We start from the raw sequence: 18229 nt of genomic DNA, 5'->3' as shown, positions 1-18229 counted from the left end.
TAAGAATAGATAAATATAGACAGACCAATGTTCATTTAAGGTTTCCAAGAGGAGAGAGGAAAGTATACTTTAATCCTAGAGAATTGTCCTTTTTGGTGATGGGAAAATTATTACCAAATGTGGATGTAGTGAGCATAGCACTATTAGCGTAAAAAAGCGTGAGCTCATAAGGATAAGTACATTAATACATGGACATGTATCAGTATGTACATAGAAAATTACAAAAATGTGGATGCAGGCACCTATATTCATTCAAGACACAGATACACTCCTTAAACACAATTAAACACCATACAACATACCATGGCTGCCTAGATTTGGAGGATTATAACCAGTTTTTCCTGCAACAACTCATTCAGTTAATACAACACAGTTCATAAAAATCATGATCTGCATCCTATTGAGGTGTGAGTAGTGTTTGGAGTACTAAAGGTGTTGGAGTGACCACGTAAGATAGAACTACAAACATCTACATATCATGTCAAAAACAATAAGAGGGTAGCCAAGAGTTTAGAGAAGAAACTAATGTGCACAAGCTACAACCAAAAGAACTAGATGACATTACTGAGATCACAATAGTTGGAATTAAACAGATGGCAAGAAATATATGGACAGAACTGAAATTCTTATTTATGGAGAAAAAGAAAGACAAACTGCAGAGAGCAGAGACTATTACCTTGGGACAATATTTAAAGCTGGAACTGAACTTATTTGATAAAGTGGTCAATCAACCAATAGAATAAAGGGGTTGACACCCTGTGTAAAAGTCTTAAGTGTGAATCTAAAAGGTCAACAATTACTCAAAAGCAAAGACACAAAGATATTTGGCAATGCAATTAGAGTACTGGAAAAGGCAGAAAGAGAACAAAAAGACAACACTGACACATCATGAAAATGTAAGTAATTTCACTGAACAATTTAATGGTGGGCATAGTTCAGTGGTGATTAATTTTATAAAACACAATGTATATGAGCTGACTTGAGATCCCCTTGAACATAAACTGCTTAATCTGGTGCTCTTGATCTCTGGCTACTCCAGAGACAAAAGAATATATTAGGCTTCAGAAGAGAAGGTGCCATCAGGTGAGACACTTCCTCAGAGCCAGCTCTTGCAGGCATATTCAGGGTAGAGAAAGGATGTAACTTCCCTGGGGAAAGGTCCCTCCTTTCAAATAGCTATATAAGTAACTACAAATGATAGAAGAAACAAGGGAAGCCAAAAATAAAGGGAATACCCTAAAGGTAGAGAACCAGAAGAAATATATTGATGTGGAATTATTTTAACAGCTATGAAAGAAAGTACAAATGATGAAAGAAACAATAGAAGCCATTAAGAAAGCAAATACTCTAGAAATAGGCAGCCAAAAGAAATATATCAATGAAAAAGAACTTGCACAACCATGCAAGAAAATGCTAAAGATCAATGATAGAATTTAAATTATAGGTAAATAAGTAGAAGAACTTAAAAAAATCATCACAAGATAGAGAGGGTATAAACAACATAGTACTGGAAATAACATAAATGCATGAAAATGCAATTCAGAAAATTAAGACCAAAATGATAGAAGTGTCCAACATAGTCAAGGGACAAAAAAGGAGAACAGAATAAGTGGAGAACAGAATCAGTGAGCTGGAAAACAAGAACCTCAATGGAAACATACTAATAGAAAAAAACAGAGATGAGACATGAAAAAAACATTAGAATCATGTGGGATGACCTCAAAAGGAACAATATATGAAAGACTGGAATTTCAGAATACAGGAGGGACAGGGAAATCATTGAAAAAAAAATTGTTGAATAGGTACTAGATGAAAACATCCCAAGTATTATTAAGAATGAGGAAATCTACACTCAAGGTTAGTGAACACCAAAGAGACTAGAGACGAAAAGAAAAACAAGCAAAAAGCAAGACACCTCATGGTCAAATTATCTGAAATAAAAGATAAGGATGGAATAGTAAAAGCAGCATGAAAAACGAAGAGTTGTCTACAAAGGAAAAGCAATTGTATTAAGTTGTGATTTCTCAGCAGAAATCAAGTGAGCAAGAAGACAATGGAAAGGCATACACAGAAAACGGAAAGAAAACAGTTGCCAACCAAAGATCCGGTACCTAGCAGAACTCTCCATCAAATATGAAGGAGAAATTGGATCCTTCTTGCAGAAAAAAAGGAACTTAAAGAATTTGTGAAAACAAGACCAAATCTACAACAATTTTTAAGGAAAGTCCTTCTCACAGAGACACCAAAGGAACATGGATGGGACACCAGAAACAACAGAAAAAAGAAACAGCAAAATGGCAACAATAAAACCTGGCCTGTCAACTAAATGCACCAATCAAGAGAAAAAGGGTATCAGAATGATATGTCACAAAGTCCATCAATATGTTGTCTACATGAGACACATTTAAGAAATGAAGAGAAAGATAGACTCAAGATCAAAGACTGGAAAAAATATACAAAGCAAATGGCATCCACAAAAAAAGTAGGAGTGGCAATACTAATCTCTGATAAAATAGATTTCAGGATGAAAACTACTGTAAAAGATAAAGAAGGGCCCTATATAATGATTAAAGTCACATTAGATCAAGAAGACACAACTGTGGTCAACATCTATCCACCAAATGGTAGACCTGCAAAATACATATAACAACGGTTAACAAGAGTTGAAGAAAGAAATAGCACCACAATAGTGGTAGGAGACTTGAGCAAATCTCTCTCACCAAAAGATTGATCAACTCAAAAGAACTTAACAAAGATGAAGAAGATCTAAATTATATATTCAACCCAGTTGACATTGTGGATGTACTGCACCCAATTGAAGCTCAGTTCACTTTCTTCTTTAGTGCACATAGTACATTCTCCAGAACTGAATATATATTAGGGCATAATGTAAACCTCAACAAATTAAAAAACATTGAAATAAGACAAAGTAACTTCTCAGACCACAAGGCCATAAACTTTAAATGAACCACAAAAGGATAAAACTTATAAAATCACCAATGTGGAAGTTAAATACTATTTTGCTAGAATATGATTTAGTTATAGAAGAAATAAAGAATGAAATTTAAAAAAATCCATAAAAGAAATTATAATAAAATACAATATACCAAAATCCCTGGGATACTGCTAAGGCATCAGGGGACAGTTCATAGCAATAGGCAAGCACATAAAAAATGAAGAAAGAAGTAGAATTAATGTTCTAACTCAACACATTCATCATGTAGAAAAAAGGACATCAATCTTACTTCACAGCCTCTGAAAGAAATGAACAAGTTCTCTAAAAGAACAAAGGCTGAAATCAATGAGGGAGAAACAGAAAAACAACAAAAACAAAAATGAGGAACTAGTTTTGAGGAAGACCTGAAGCACTTGCTGCAGAAGGTCAAGGACTGCAGCCTTCAATATGGATTGAGGCTCAATGTCAAGAAAACAAAGATCCTCACCACTGGGCTGATTAGCAACATCATGATAAATAGTGAAGAGATTGAGATTGTTAACAGTTTTAGTTTGTTTAGCTCCACAATCAACACTTTTAGTAGCAGAAGCCAGGAAATTAAAAGATGTATTGTGATCGGGAAAGTCTGCTGTTAGGGACCTTTCCAAAGTACTGAAAGGCAACAATGTCAGTCTGGAGACAAAGGTGTGCCTGATACAGGCCATGGTCTTTGCAATCACTTGCTATGTGTCAGAGAGCTGGACAATGACTAGTGATGATAGAAGGAGATTTGATGCCTTTGAGTTGTGGTGTTCTAGAAGAATACTGACTATACCATAGATTGCTAAGGGAACAAACAGGTTCATCTTCAAGAAGATTAAACCAAGCTGCACCTTGGAGACAAAGATTCTGAAACTTCGTCTGATATACTTTAGATATGTTGCAAGGAGGACCAATCTTTGTAGAGGCACACCATTCTTGAGAGGGTAGAGGGACAGCACAGGAGAGGAAGACCTTTGATGAGATGGATTGATTCAGTGAATGGAGTCACGGGGGTAGGTGTGTCAGAGACAGATTGGCACAGGACAGAGTTTAGTGCTGTTGTACATAGGAGAAGACACAAATAACTCCATTAAGGAATGACAGAAATGTCATAACAACAGAACCAGAGGAAATTAAATCTGTAATATTTGACTATTGTGAAAACCTGTACTCTGAAAACTTATAGGAAATGGACATTTCTTGAAATTCATGCCCTACCAGAATGACATGGACAAATGTAGAACACTTGAATAGACAGACCCATCACAAAAGAAGAAATTAAGCAGGTCATAAAAAGACTCCCCCACAAAAAAAGTCCTGGACCAAAGAGTTTCATGGCTGAATTCTACCAATCACTCAGAGAAGATCTATCACCAAATCTTCTTAAATTATTTCAAAAAACAGAAAAAGAAGGAACACTCTCAGAGACATTCAACAAAGCAAGCATTACCCCAATACCAAAACCAGGTAAAGACATTACCAGAAAAGAAAACTACAGACCACTATCTCTCATGACCATAGATGCAAAACTCTTTAACAATATCCTGCCATACTGTTGATTCACTTGCAACTCAAAGAAACTCTAAGTACAATAGCTTTGAGGCCTGCCCTATCCAGAGCAAGTTTCATTGATCCCGACACACCTAATCCCATCAGTTATCCTGTCAATCCATCTCATCCAGGGTCTTCCTCTCCTGCATTATACCTCCACGTGTCCAAGTATGATTTCCTTCTCCGAGGACTGGATCTTCCTGGCCATGTGCCCAAAATATGTGAAATGGAGCTTCAAAAGTCCTTGCCTCCAAGGACAAACTTCATTTCACCCTCTCCAAGACAAGCCTATTCTGCAGTGCCACAACTCAAAGGCATCAATTCTTCTTCTGTCATCTTTAGTCATTGCTGAGTTTTCTGAATGCATAGCTTGTTATTGGGAAGACCATGGCCTGAATTAGATGTACAGTAGTTTCTAGACTGATGTCATTGCTCCTCAGCACTCTGGAAAGGTCCCTGATAGCAGACTTTCCTATATAATTTGTCTTTTGCTTTCCTGGCTGCTGGTGCCAAGCATGTTGATTGTGGAGCCAAACAATCTGAAATTGTAAACAACCTCAATCTTTTCTCCATCAATCATAAAGCTACCAATTGGCCCAGTGGTGAAAATCTTTGTCTTCATGATGTTTAGCTTCAATCTATATTGAAGACTACAGTTCTTGACTTTCTGCAGCAAACACTTCAGGTCCTCCTTAGGCTCGGCAAGCAAGGTTATATCATCTGCATAGCACAGGTCAGTAGAAGGCAACAGAACATCAAAAAAATAATACATAATAACCAAGTGGGATTGAAAATATGTATTCAAGAATGGTTCAACATAAGAAAAACAACCAACATAATTTACTATATTAACAAAGCAAATAACAAGAACCTCATGTTCCTAGCAATTGATGGAGAAATGGCATTTGGCAAAATCCAACACCCCTTCCTGATAAAGACATTGCAAAATAAGAATAGAAGGGAATTTCTTCAATATAGTGAAAAGTATATACGTAAAACCAAGAGCCAATATCATCCTTAATGGAAAATGACTAAAAGCGTTTTCCTTGTGAACAGGAACCAGTCAAAGGATGCCTATGGTCACCACTTCTACTCATATTGGAAGTATTTGCATGGACAATATGAAAAGAGAAGGGAAGAAAAGGCATCCATATCACCAAGAGATGGTGAAACTGTTGCTATGTGCAGAGAATATGATAGTGTCAAGTTCACAGGGAGAGAGTCATGCCTGCATTCAACAGTCACAGCTCTCTCGGGAAGTGCCCAGAAAGCAGTTCTTGTATTAGCAGTGACAGAAAAGCCATTGTCCTAAAGTCAAGGAATGTGCTCCACCTGCTTCTGGAAGTTAAGCGGCCTGAGGGCTTTGAGTTCAATGGTCACTTTGGTTCAAAAATCCCCAGCCAGGGATCCAAGAAGGTTTTCTGAATTCGGAGTACAATGAGAGCCTGAAACCTGGATGCAACAGAAAAATCTCAAGGAGTCAACAAAAACAGTGTTAGAGATAGTTGACCAATTTATTAGGATGGCAGATCAATATCCAAAAATTACTGTGATTCCTCTGCAGTAACAGAGAAGGGAACCAAGAAAACAATACTGCTTACAATAGTCAACCAAAAATTGTGATACTTGGGATTGAAACTAACTGAGACACAAAAGACTTGTATAAAAAAACCTACAGAACATTCTTGCGAGACACAATAAAAGACCTATTAAGTTGGAAACTGTTCCCTGTTCATGACTAGGAAGACTCAATATAGTGAAAACGACAATCTTACAAAAAACAATTGACATATTCAACACAATCTCAATACAGATATCAATTCATTTTTCAAGGGAATTAAAAGGAAAATTCTCTAGTTTCTTTGGAAAGGAAAGAGATCCCGTATAAGCAAAGCACTTCTGAGAAACAAAAGTAAAGTGGGAGGCACAGCACTCTCTGACTTCAAAAAAACTACTACACAGCAGTGGTAACCAAAACAGCATGGTACTGGTACAATGACAAACACATACAATAATCGAACAGAACTGAGAGCTCAAAAATGGACCTGTCTAGCTAAGGTCAACTGATATTCAACAAGGAAATATAACTTATCTGCACTATGTAGCACTCAGGAAAAATGATTTTGAAAAATACTATGTCATTTGGGTGAGACTGGAGAGCATTATGCTGAGTGAAACAACTCATTATCATAAGGACAAATACTGTATAAGACCATTTTTATAAAAATATAAGAATAACTAGTAATATATGTATGGAAAGCCAAATGGGGAAAGAGTGGGAGCAGAGGGGTGAGGATGGGTAGGGGTGAAATTACAAGGTTGCACAATTTGCAAGGTGGAGGGGAGAGGTAAAAGAGATGGGAAAGATCCAGTGGGGACTTGAAAAGACTGCTGATGTTAGATGGATCTTAGCTGAAAGCAGAGAATACCAGAGGAATGTCTATCTGTGTTTCATTGATTATGCAAAGGCATTTGACTGCATGGATCATAACAAACTATGGCTGACTCTGAGAAGCGTGGGAATCCCAGAACATTTAATCGTGCTAACGCGAAACCTATATTTGGACCAAGAGGCAGTCGTCAGAACAGAGCAGGGCAACACTGCATGGTTCAAAATTGAGAAGGGTGTATGCCAGGGATGTGTCCTATCTCCATACCTTTTCAACCTGTATGCAGAGCAGATTATCCGAGAGGCTGGGCTCTATGAGGAGAAGAGTGGTGTTAGGATTGGTGGAAGATCTGTCAACAATCTGAGTTATGCAGGTGACATAACCCTGCTCGCTGAAACTGAGGAGGACCTCATGCACTTACTGCAGAGGGTCAAGGACTGCAGCCTTCAGTATGGACTGAGGCTCAATGTCAAGAAGACAAAGATTCTCACCACTGGACCAATTGGTAGCATCAGGATGGATGGCAAAGAGATTGAGATTGTTCACAGCTTCAGTTTGCTTGGCTCCACGGTCAACACTCTTGGCACCAGCAGCCAGGAAATAAAAAAAACGTATTGCGATGGGAAAGTTTGCGGTTAGGGACCTCTCTAAAGTACTCAAGAGCAACGGTGTCTCTCTGGAGACTAAGGTGCGCCTGATACAGGCCATGGTCTTTGCAATCACTTGTTATGCATCAGAGAGTTGGACAGTGCCTAGGGAGGATAGGAGAATTGACGCCTTTGAGCTGTGGTGCTGGAGAAGAGTATTGAATGTTCCATGGACTGCCAAGAAAACAAACAGATCCATCCTAGAGCAGGTTAAATCAGGCTACTCCTTGTAGGCAAGGATTCTGGGGCTTCGTCTGACATACTTTGGACATGTTGTAAGGAGAGACAGGTCCTTGGAGAGGGACATCATGCTTGGTAGGGTGGAGGGACAGCGCAGGAGGGGAAGACCCTCTATGAGATGGATTGATTCAGTGACTGGGGTAATTGGGATGGGTGTGTCAGAGGCAATGCGATTGGCACAGGATAGAGCAGGGTTTAGGGCTGTTGTACATAGGGTCGCAAACGACTCGACAGAACATAACAACAACAACAAAAACATCAAACTGCTCTGAGAGGGGAAAATGGAAAGTCTCCTTCTGTGAGATTTTCAGCCTCTGTAAAACCCCTAGACAGTCAGCTCTGGGTCAGTTCAGAATGGATACCAAAGAGTTGAGTTGATCTGAGGCATAAATGATCTGCAATTCTATAACTCTATGAAATATGAATCAGAAAAACATAGCTCTTTCTTCCTCTAACTCATTGCCTACATGTATTTTTAACATGAATCATTGTCAAGAACCTGCACTGCACTACATGTATTTTTAACGCGAATCATTAGAGTGCTCTTACTCATCTTACCCTCATGCCTTCAAATCGAGATAAGGCTCTTAAAGGTCTTAAAGCTCTTAGTGTTCGCAGTGATTTGATGGCACCAAGTTCTGAGTAGCCAAGAGCATTGGCTACTAAGCTAACCAATGAAACCTGTAGGAGGGGAAAAAAGAAGTTTAAAAAAGCAAACAACAAACCACCATTAATCATTATCATCAAGAAATAAACTGCTGGATGTGGTATCTAATTTTTAGTTCCAGTTAAATAAACCTTCTACGGTGGCAAACATTATCTTCTACATAATGAGATAATCTAGTTGTCTCATAATATTGCTTTTAGTCTTTTCTTCGTTTTTAATAAATATTTATGATGCCCTCCATTTAGATATTTTGCCCTTTTGGGGGCCTTTTTTCACTTGCGTATGTCTCACCAATCATTTGGGCTTTGGTTTATAGTCAGCTCCTCCATAAAGGTGTGTGCATTTTCATTGGCTGGAGGTAGTGTTTCTTTCCTGAATTTATATAGCTTCTTTGTTATGGCCACTGGAGACATTTACTCAATGCAGCAATACTTGGTTAGATATATCTTATCTACTATTCCATGTCACATAAGCTTCTTATGAATAGATAGTCTATCTTAACAGGCCTAATATTGTCTGGCCAAATGTGTATCAGTCAAATTTGTTTTGGATAAATAAATGGGAAACTTTTTACTTTAGAAAACACTTTTCCCCAGATGATATGAGAATTTAAGAATAATTAAGATACTTTTATCCAGAGTACAGAATTTATAATTTGGAATGCAGAGTATCTCATTCATACATCACCTTGATATGTATATGTTAATATTATTTACAAATCTGAATGATTAAAGATTTTGGGGGACTTTAGGATAGAAGGAGAATTGAGGTCTTTGAGTTCTGGTGCTGGAGAAGAGTATTTAGTGTACCACGGACTGCTAAGAAAACAAATAGGTTCATCCTGGAGAGGGTTAAACCAGCCTGCTTCTTGGAGGCAAGGATTCTGAGGCTTCGTCTGACGTACTTTGGTCATGTTGTAAGGAGAGACCGGTTCTTGGAGAAGGACATCATGCTTGGGAGGGTGGAGGGTAAGCACAGGAGGGGAAGGCCCTCTACAAGGTGGATTGATTTGGTGACTGGGGTAATCGGGGTGGGGGTGTTGGAGACAGTAAGATTGGTACAGGACAGAATAGAGTTTAGGACTGTTGTACACAGGGTCGCTATGAGTCGCGGGCAACTCGACGGCACATAACAGCAACAACAACTATAACTTTGATTGTTTATTATATGCTTGTTCTCTTCAAAGTACCTTTTATATATAAATTCTAAGAAATAAGTACTATTACTCTCTCCTTTTCACTGGCAACAAACTGAGGAAAACAATGCACAGCCAATAGAAAGTGGAGCTCGAGTTTAGACTTCCAAATCAGACTTTAAAATCATATTTTAACCACTATGCTAGTCTTGTTTCGAACCTCTGATTTATGTGTTGTAATTTAATCTCTTTTAATAGTAGTTCAAGCTTGATTGATCATAATCACCTATTCCCACAGTGAGTGCTTATAAAGTGGTAGACATCAAATTATGCCACTACTACTAATAGTAGCAATTCTAGCATGATTATTGAGGATGCCGATATGTTAAGAATAAATATCAAAATCCATGGCAGGAATCACTGTTATAAAACTGCTGGAAATTTGAAATCTATATTAAGTTCAGAACATGTTTCTATCTTGCTTTTGCTCACCTAAACACAACAGCCCGTGGGAATTATAATGAGCCCTTGAACAGGCAGAAAGAGAGGACAGATTCAGGTGAAAAACACCAAGCTACATCAGCAACCTAAGTAATCTGTAAAGTGGAAATCATGTATATTGTTTTTGTTATGGAACACTGAGTCGCTTGCGGCTCATAGTGACCCTATGTACAACAGCCCCAAAACCTTGTTCTATCTCTTGCCAATCTGTCTCTGATACACCTATCCTCATTAATCCAGTGACGGAATCAATCCATCTCATCAAGGGTCTTCCTCTCCTGTGCTGTCCCTCCACCCTCCCAAGCATGACATCCCTCTCCAAGGACTGATCCCACCTTGCAACATGTCCAAAGTATGTCAGATGGAGCTTCAGAATCCTTGCCTCCAAGGAGCAGCCTGGTTTCACCCTCTCCAGGATGAACTTGTTTGTTCTCCTAGGAGTCCATGGTATATTCCATACTCTTCTCCAGCACCAAAGCTCAAAAGCATCAACTCTCCTTCTATCATCCCTAGTCACTGTCCAGCTCTCTGATGAATAGCAAGTAATGGCAAAGACATGGCCTTTATCAGGCGCATCTTAGTCTCCAGACTGACATTGTTGCTCCTCAGTCCCTTTGACAGGTCTCTGACAATAGGCTTTCCCAATGCAATTGGTCTTTTAATTTCCTGGCTGCTGGTATCAAGAGTCGATTGTAGAGCCAAACAAACTGAAGCTGTCAACAATCTCAATCTCTTCACCATCTATCATAATGCTGCCAATCAGCCCAGTGGTGAGAATCTTTTTCTTTTTGATGTTGAGCTTCAATCCATATTGAAGGCTTCAGTTCTTGACCTTCTGAAGCAAGCGCTTCAGGTCCTCCTTAGTTTCAGCCAGCAGGGTTGTATCATCTGCATAATGCAGGTCGTTGATGAGTCTACCTCCAATCCTGATGCCACACTTCTCCTCATAGAGCCCAGCCTTCTGGATAATCTAGTCTGTATATAGATTGAAGAGATATGGAGATAGGACACATCCTTGATGCACACCCTTCCCAATTTTGAACCATGCAGTGTTTCCTTGCTCTGTTCTAACAACTGCCTCCTGGTCCAAGTATAAATTTCACAAAGCACAATCAAGAGTTCTTGATTGTTCTTATCCATTCATATATATGCAAAAAGATAACATATTTCATAATAGTTGAATCTTTTATGGAAGTTGTTGCTTCAAGTTGGAATCAACCCATAGCTGACCTTCCAGTGGGTTTTCAAAAGCATCAAGTCCTACAAGGGTTGATTGCCCATATTTCTCCCACTGTGCAGCTGGTGGATTTGAACCATGCACCTCTGTACAGGTAGTGAAACTCCTTACAACTTAGCCACCCGAGCTCTTATGTTAGAATAATTTAGGACCAAAGTTGATGTTATGACGGTAGATTCTTAGACGATTTTGCACAGGGTTGACATTTACGGAAAATCCATAGAGCCACAGAATTTTCTCTCAGATTTTTAAAATAAATTATGATCATGCCTATAGTTCATTGTATGTCCCACATCAGCATCTACAGTGGTGTCTACATGAAGGTAACATGTTTTTGACCTTTGGATAAGAATCATCATAATACGGAATCAGAACTATGATTCATCTAGGGCAATGTCCTGGAAGACAGAAAGATGGATTGAGTTGTCCTCCATGATTTTAACCTGTATTACAATGCTTACTGTTTATCTCTCCATTTACCATTATTTCCACAACATTGTCAGTCAGGATTTTGTCCCTGTCATTTCCTTTAGCATTTTGACTCATGAGATCAGTGTCTTCCATACTGTCACATCAAACAGTAAATTATTTGTGCTTCTATTACTTGACCGCATGCAGTCTTTGACAAAAGTTGACCATGAGTGCATTGAGGGATAGGGGAGTGCGGAGACTACCTTCTCTCGGTTTTCTTTGCTAAGAAAATAACAATGTATATGAATTTTGTACGAAAACCAATATAAATTTTTTAAAGTAAAAAAAAAAGTACATTCTTGGTCTTTATTCACTTTCTTGCTCTTTATTCACTTTGAGAAGTCTCTGACAGCAGATTTTCTCAATGTAACACGTCTTTGGATTCCTTGACTGTTGGTGTCAATGGTGTTGAATGTGGATCTAAGCAAGATGAAATCATTAACAACCTCAATATTTTCTCCATCTATCATGACTGGCCTAGTGGCAAAGATTTTTATTTTCTTGACGCATACTGAAGGCTTTAGTCTTTGATCTTTTCAGCAAATCTTTCAGGTTCTCACTTTTAGCAACCAAGGCTGTGTTATCTGCATAATGAAGGCTGTTAAGTCTTCTTTCATTCTTGATGCCACGTCTTTCTTCATGAAGTTCAGCTTCCCTAATGCTTTGCTCAGCATATGGATTGAGTAAGGATAAAGGATACTTCCATGTATCGATAAATTTTTAGAACAATGCTGAGATTTATCTGTATTCATGAAAGACTGGCCATGGACACTTAAGTCATTGTGGCCATATTAAAAAGAACTTGGCATATTTCTTGTCATGTTAAGGGTTAAGCACACTTTTGTTATATATTGTGAATATGTATATGGAGAGGGAGGGAGGGACAACAGAATTTAGAAAGCACAAGATTTGTAAAAAATTAAAAAAGAATGAATGTACACGTACAGACATCACTGATTCATACCAGCAAGCATTAGCGCTATAAATAAAGTGCCCTATGATTGCTAGGAAACAAAGAGATCATGCTTTTAGCACCTTGTTTGGTTGGGAGGCTGTGAAGCTGTACGGTGCAATAGCACTGACTACTAAGAACTAAAGGACTGTCATTTTATCCCAGAGTCCTCTGTCACTTGGAACAAAAAAGTAGGCTGCAAGTTAGGTCCCATAATTGGCAAGGTTCCTATGACTTTGTCCCTGAGATAATTGGTTTCAGATTAGGGTTCCTCTACAAAATTCTTTGTGCATTAAATTTCTGATTAGCTTTTGGCACACATAACTACTGATTTAAGAATGGATATGTGTATTACTGCCTCCGCAGATATGTGCTGAATGAGTGGTTTACTTTAATTTAAAAATCAGCTAATTTAACGTTAGTCACGTATACTTCAGAAATGAACTAAAGTGTAATTTTCACAATTCCTGACCCCACATACATCTTGATTTTACATCTGATGATTTCTAAAAGTGGAATTCTTATTAATGTATGTAGTTTGATTTTTTCAATGCGCAGATTGTTTAGCTATCCCTTACTCTATGGTTATCGTTTAGAGTAATAAGAGCTCTCTGTGCTATAATAAACCCCTATTTTCTTACTGCTATGCACATTTTTAGGACCTCCTTTACCCTATTTCATAGTACTTTCCTTATTGTTGCATTCATTATCATTTATATATATAAAAATAGAACCCCAAAACAACAACAAAAAAAGACAACCCACCCTCCAAAACTGAGTAAGTGTGTCAGCATTGTTGAATCTGTTATTGTTTTTTTGGTGCCTTTGAGATAACTACAACTCAGAGTGACCAAGACCAGGAGATCATAGGAACAACAGATCTGAGCCTTGCCCCGCCCTGCACCTTTCTTGTGATCTCTGCCATGTTTAATCCCATTGTAACAGTCACTGCATTAATCCGTCTCACTGAACGTGTTCTTTCTTTCATTCCAAACTTTCCAGCTTGATGTCTTTTTCCAAGGACCAGCCCCTCCTGTTAACATGCTCAAAGTGTATAAATTCCCCAAAATCAATATTTTAATCTTAAATATATGAAATGTCAACTTTTCCCCTTTTAAAAAAATTATTTTATTTAATGCAAGTACACTGTGTTTTTTACAGTCTTTCATTTATATTGTGTTTCATACAATCATTCACGTACATTGTATTTCATATAACAAATCACTATTGATCTATGCTTATTATCACCCCATCTCTTCAAATAATAATCTCATATAATTCCTAAGCATACTTACATCAACAATCAAGAAATCCAACCAGCACCAGGCATTAGTGAAATACGTTTGAAATCCATAGGCTACCCATTTGAGAAGCATTTCCAGAATAAATATGTAAGTGAAGACCTTGTCAGCATATTCTAGCATCGTTTTGATAGTCTTTCGTTGTTCAATGTATATGTCTTCAAATGCCTGTGAACCAAGAATACTTTTTATTTTACCTAAATGCACGCCTTCCTCAAACACGTGATAAAACCGCTTAAGGAGCATAAACCAGGAATTTAATAAATAATGCCTAATAGAAAACAAACTTTGATCAATTCTGGAAAAAAATCTATAGTATGAAATCTTAGTGACAAAAATATTGGCAAGAAAATATCAGTGTTTTTACTGTAGCTACAATTTACTGTTTAAGATGTATTTTATTTTATTCTGCCTTTCACTCCAAAGTCTATCTGTAGTTACTGCTAAAAAGACATGCTTTTAGTGAGGTGCTATGACCTCAGAAAATGATCAGACATTTGGATAATAAGGAATCGAGCGGGCCAATTCAGCATGAATTACTTTGATTAACTCAATGATCTGGCTTCTTTTAAAAGAGCAAATTGATTAGTAATGAAGAAAACACATTACACTTTATTTCATAGATTTTGTTAATATGATTATTTGGAAAACTGGATTGTATTTGACATAGAAGGTAACGTAGTTACAAAAAGTCTGCAAATGGTTGTCTCAGTGAGGGAAACATCTGTTAGATAAACAGCAGATGAGCAATTCCATCTGGCTATTTCATTGGTCTGATCTGTTCCATACTGAATATTGCATAGTTAAATACTGATTGCCAGCCTTTGCAAATCATTTATGTAATTTCTTTTAAAATGCGTACATGATTCTGGTTCTTTGTGGAGTATAATCTCTTTCACTCGAAGTACATTCTCTCCAACACACATTTCACTTACCAAAGCACCACTGCTGAGCAGGATCATGAAGACAATGAACGTTTCAAACCAGTTGTGCTCAACGATACTGTAGCAGGTTTTTCGAAGATTCCACCAGATTTTTCCTTTGCCTTCTTCTGTACTTACTTGGCAAAATGGAAACTTCTTAATACAGCCTAAGAATGATATTCATTTTAATAAATCAGAAAATTATATTTTCATAACAAATAGGAAGAATCTTTCTTGCTTTCTGCTCCAATTTTCATTTTATAGGATGCTTTGATACCTCGTTGCCTGATTATCTTTACTCCCTTCTTTATGGTGAATCATACTTCAGGTTTAAATGACTTTGTTCTTCAAGACAGTTAGTACCTCTTTTTGCCTCAAGGCCATTGGTGGAAACAGATGTACCTTTTCAATTTGGGGTAGAGCTACATGTTCAGAACTACATGTTCTTTATATTTTGATTTTCATTCTGTTTTTCTTAAACACACACAAAAAATCCCTCTCTCTTGTTTAGGTATCAGCCACTGTCAGTTTTCACTGGCTAATTTTTGTTCAGTCTCACTTCTTTCCTTAGTCACACTTCTGGCTCACCCTGTCAGTCAGCATCTTATTCTTTCATACTCTCACTCTTAGCCTGCATATTATTTCTAACTTCCCTCCAGTCTTCTGTTTATCTCTCCGAGCTACTACTCATCAGAGTAAATCCACTCACAGCTAACCAACAAATCTTTATTAATCTGTAAAACATCTGAAAAGCACTGTACTGGTTGCTGTGAGAACAACTGTAGTTCTGCGGAAATGATATAAAAAAAATTCTAGAGACAGAACAATTTAACCATATTTGAAATAGTAAGGGATGAGATTTAATTATTTTAATGTCTATAAATTAAGGCACGACAATGCAAACGACGTCTGAAGGGAGAAAAGAATAAGGTAACACTGCAGAATGTCAGTTATCTCAAAGTTCCTGGTTACCCACATTGTGGAGGAGAAAAGGACAGATTTCACATCAGCTAAATTATTCAAGCACAGCTACTATTATAGTCTAATATATGGAACTATATAGAGAGAAATTATTTAAGAGTAAAAATAAAAGAGTAGATAAGTATACTTTATACATTAAATTTATTTACGGAATGAGGCGATAGTGTATGTAATCATATTAGAAATTGTTTACCTTCAGTAAAACAAGCTTCTGGTTTCATATCCTCCTCAGGTTCAATTTCTGCTTGTTCACCTTCTCGGGGTGGAGCAATATCAACTGTGCTTCCTTCAGACGAACTTGTTGCATTTAGTTTCTAGGAAAAAAAATCCCATTGCAAAGACATGATTTTCTCCCCTCTTAGTAAGCTAATTTGGAAACTCTGTCATAGTGCAGGAAGTTGGAGTGGTAGATTTGACACTGTAAACATCACTCATAATTATGTAGTAATAATTTAACAAAAGGAAAGTGCTACTATTTAAAACAAGGTAACTACTAACTTGATTTACATAGAAAATGCTGATAGTAAGGCTAGGCAGCATTCAGTGTGGTTGAATTGGAAAGGATAGATTATACTGACTAGCTTGCTTAATAATATCTCTGTGTTTGTGAATGCCATATCAAACTATTCTAATAAATCAGTTCTCTGGCTAAACCTAACTAGTTTGATAAAATTTGACCTCTTTTACTGATTATACTCATTGAAAGCAGTAATTTCCACCTTTTCAGATGGAAATTTTTAGAGGGCAAAGAACATGACCAGTTGTTTCTAAGTGCTGTCCATGTTTCTATAATTTTAGAAATAATGGGTAGCACATTAAGATTTGTCACAGTCATTATACTTCAACTTGGAGCTATATTTTTCTCAGGCTTACATAACTTTTTCCTTACTAGCAGAGAAATGATGGATCTCCTCTTTTTATAACTGCTTAAATGAATTTGATACTTGCAAAAGAACTCTAAATGAAATGGAAATTTCTCATAAATGGCATTGTCCAGGATCTGTGTGGACATTCATTAGGAGCACATTTTGAATTCAACATGTGATCAGGCTGCAGATTCTTCTTTTAAATAAATCACAGTGACATGCCACATGGATAGAAAGAGCCACTTTGATGTCAAAAGCATAAATATAAGAACTCTGAGATCACTTAGACATTAGGAGAACACAATGTGTTACGAAAACTGATACAAAGACATGGCACAAAGCACAATCCATGTAATGTAAAGCTTTTAGAATGAAAGGACAGTGCATGGACGTATTAGTGGTTTCAAAGACTTCACATTCATTTTAGTCGCTATTAATGCCAGGGTAATTCTGTCCTAGACTTCTCAAAGAGTTAATATATTATTCAGAAAGTTTCACAATTCCCTAAACAAAGTAAACTGGGGAAAATGAATCTAACCATTTCCAGTTTGCTTAAATCACGATGCAAATGCAACTGAACATTTTTAAATATGACTAGAATATTATCCAGATAAGCCTCTCTATGGTTTTACTCTGAAGGTGACATTAACCATGTACAACTAAATATATTATGAAAATATAATTTTATAATGTAGTCCCTCCTAGTAATGAGCATGGTAAATTCAAATTGAGATCATCATTTTTAGCTGATGATTCTCAGGGTCATTGTGTTGTTGTTGTTGTTGTTGTTGTTGTTGTTAGGTGCTGTCAAGTCAAGCCTGACTCATAGTGACCCTATGAACAGAAGATCTGAACCCTGTTCTATCCTGTGCCATCCTCACACTTCCTGACACACAGCAGCCCATTGCAGCAGTCACCGTGTCAATCCATCTGGTTGAGGGAATTCCCGTCCTTCACTGACCCTCCACCCTTCCCAATACCATGTGCTTCCCCAAGGAATAGCACTTCTAGCAACATGTCCAAAGTATGTGAGACGAAGCCTCATCATTCTTGCCTCCGGAGAGAAGTCCAGCTGCACCTTCTCCAAGAAATAATCTGTTCATTCTCTTGGCTGTCCATGTTCAGTGCTCTCTCCAACTTCTACTAATAAACTCCTCTAGGTCTTGTGGATGTAGAATACCTACATGCATTTTCTTACAGTTAGGAGAACTTTATTTCCTTAAAAAGGCCTCAGAGATGAAATCAGTTAGGTGGGGAAATGACAGCCTTTTTAACAAATGGTGTTGGCAAAATTGGAAAACTATCTGCAGAAGAATTAAACAAGATCCCCACCTCACTCCATATACAAAAACCAACTCAAGGTGGATCATGGACCTAGGACTAAAACCAA

The 18229-nt window shown here is 37.5% G+C and overlaps 1 protein-coding gene across 6 annotated transcripts in view; it reads right to left on the bottom strand.

Annotated features, from left to right (window-relative positions):
• The window catches only part of SCN3A (sodium channel, voltage-gated, type III, alpha subunit), a 119717-nt gene that overhangs the window by 12322 nt on the left and 89166 nt on the right, over positions 1-18229 (bottom strand). For all 6 annotated transcript variants that reach the window (XM_006879351.1, XM_006879347.1, XM_006879350.1 and 3 more), the window contains 4 exons: positions 16167-16287; positions 15005-15159; positions 14064-14237; positions 8364-8486 (listed from right to left, as the gene is read on the bottom strand). In XM_006879351.1, coding sequence (XP_006879413.1) covers positions 8364-8486; positions 14064-14237; positions 15005-15159; positions 16167-16287 — 573 coding nt within the window. The remainder of the gene's footprint in view (positions 1-8363; positions 8487-14063; positions 14238-15004; positions 15160-16166; positions 16288-18229) is intronic.

Source organism: Elephantulus edwardii, unplaced genomic scaffold (genome assembly GCF_000299155.1).
Source record: "Elephantulus edwardii isolate Elephantulus edwardi_28Jun2011 unplaced genomic scaffold, EleEdw1.0 scaffold00003, whole genome shotgun sequence".
NCBI lineage: Eukaryota > Metazoa > Chordata > Mammalia > Macroscelidea > Macroscelididae > Elephantulus > Elephantulus edwardii.
The sequence above is the reverse complement of the archived record's forward strand: the minus strand, read 5'-3'. Positions and strand labels throughout refer to the sequence as shown.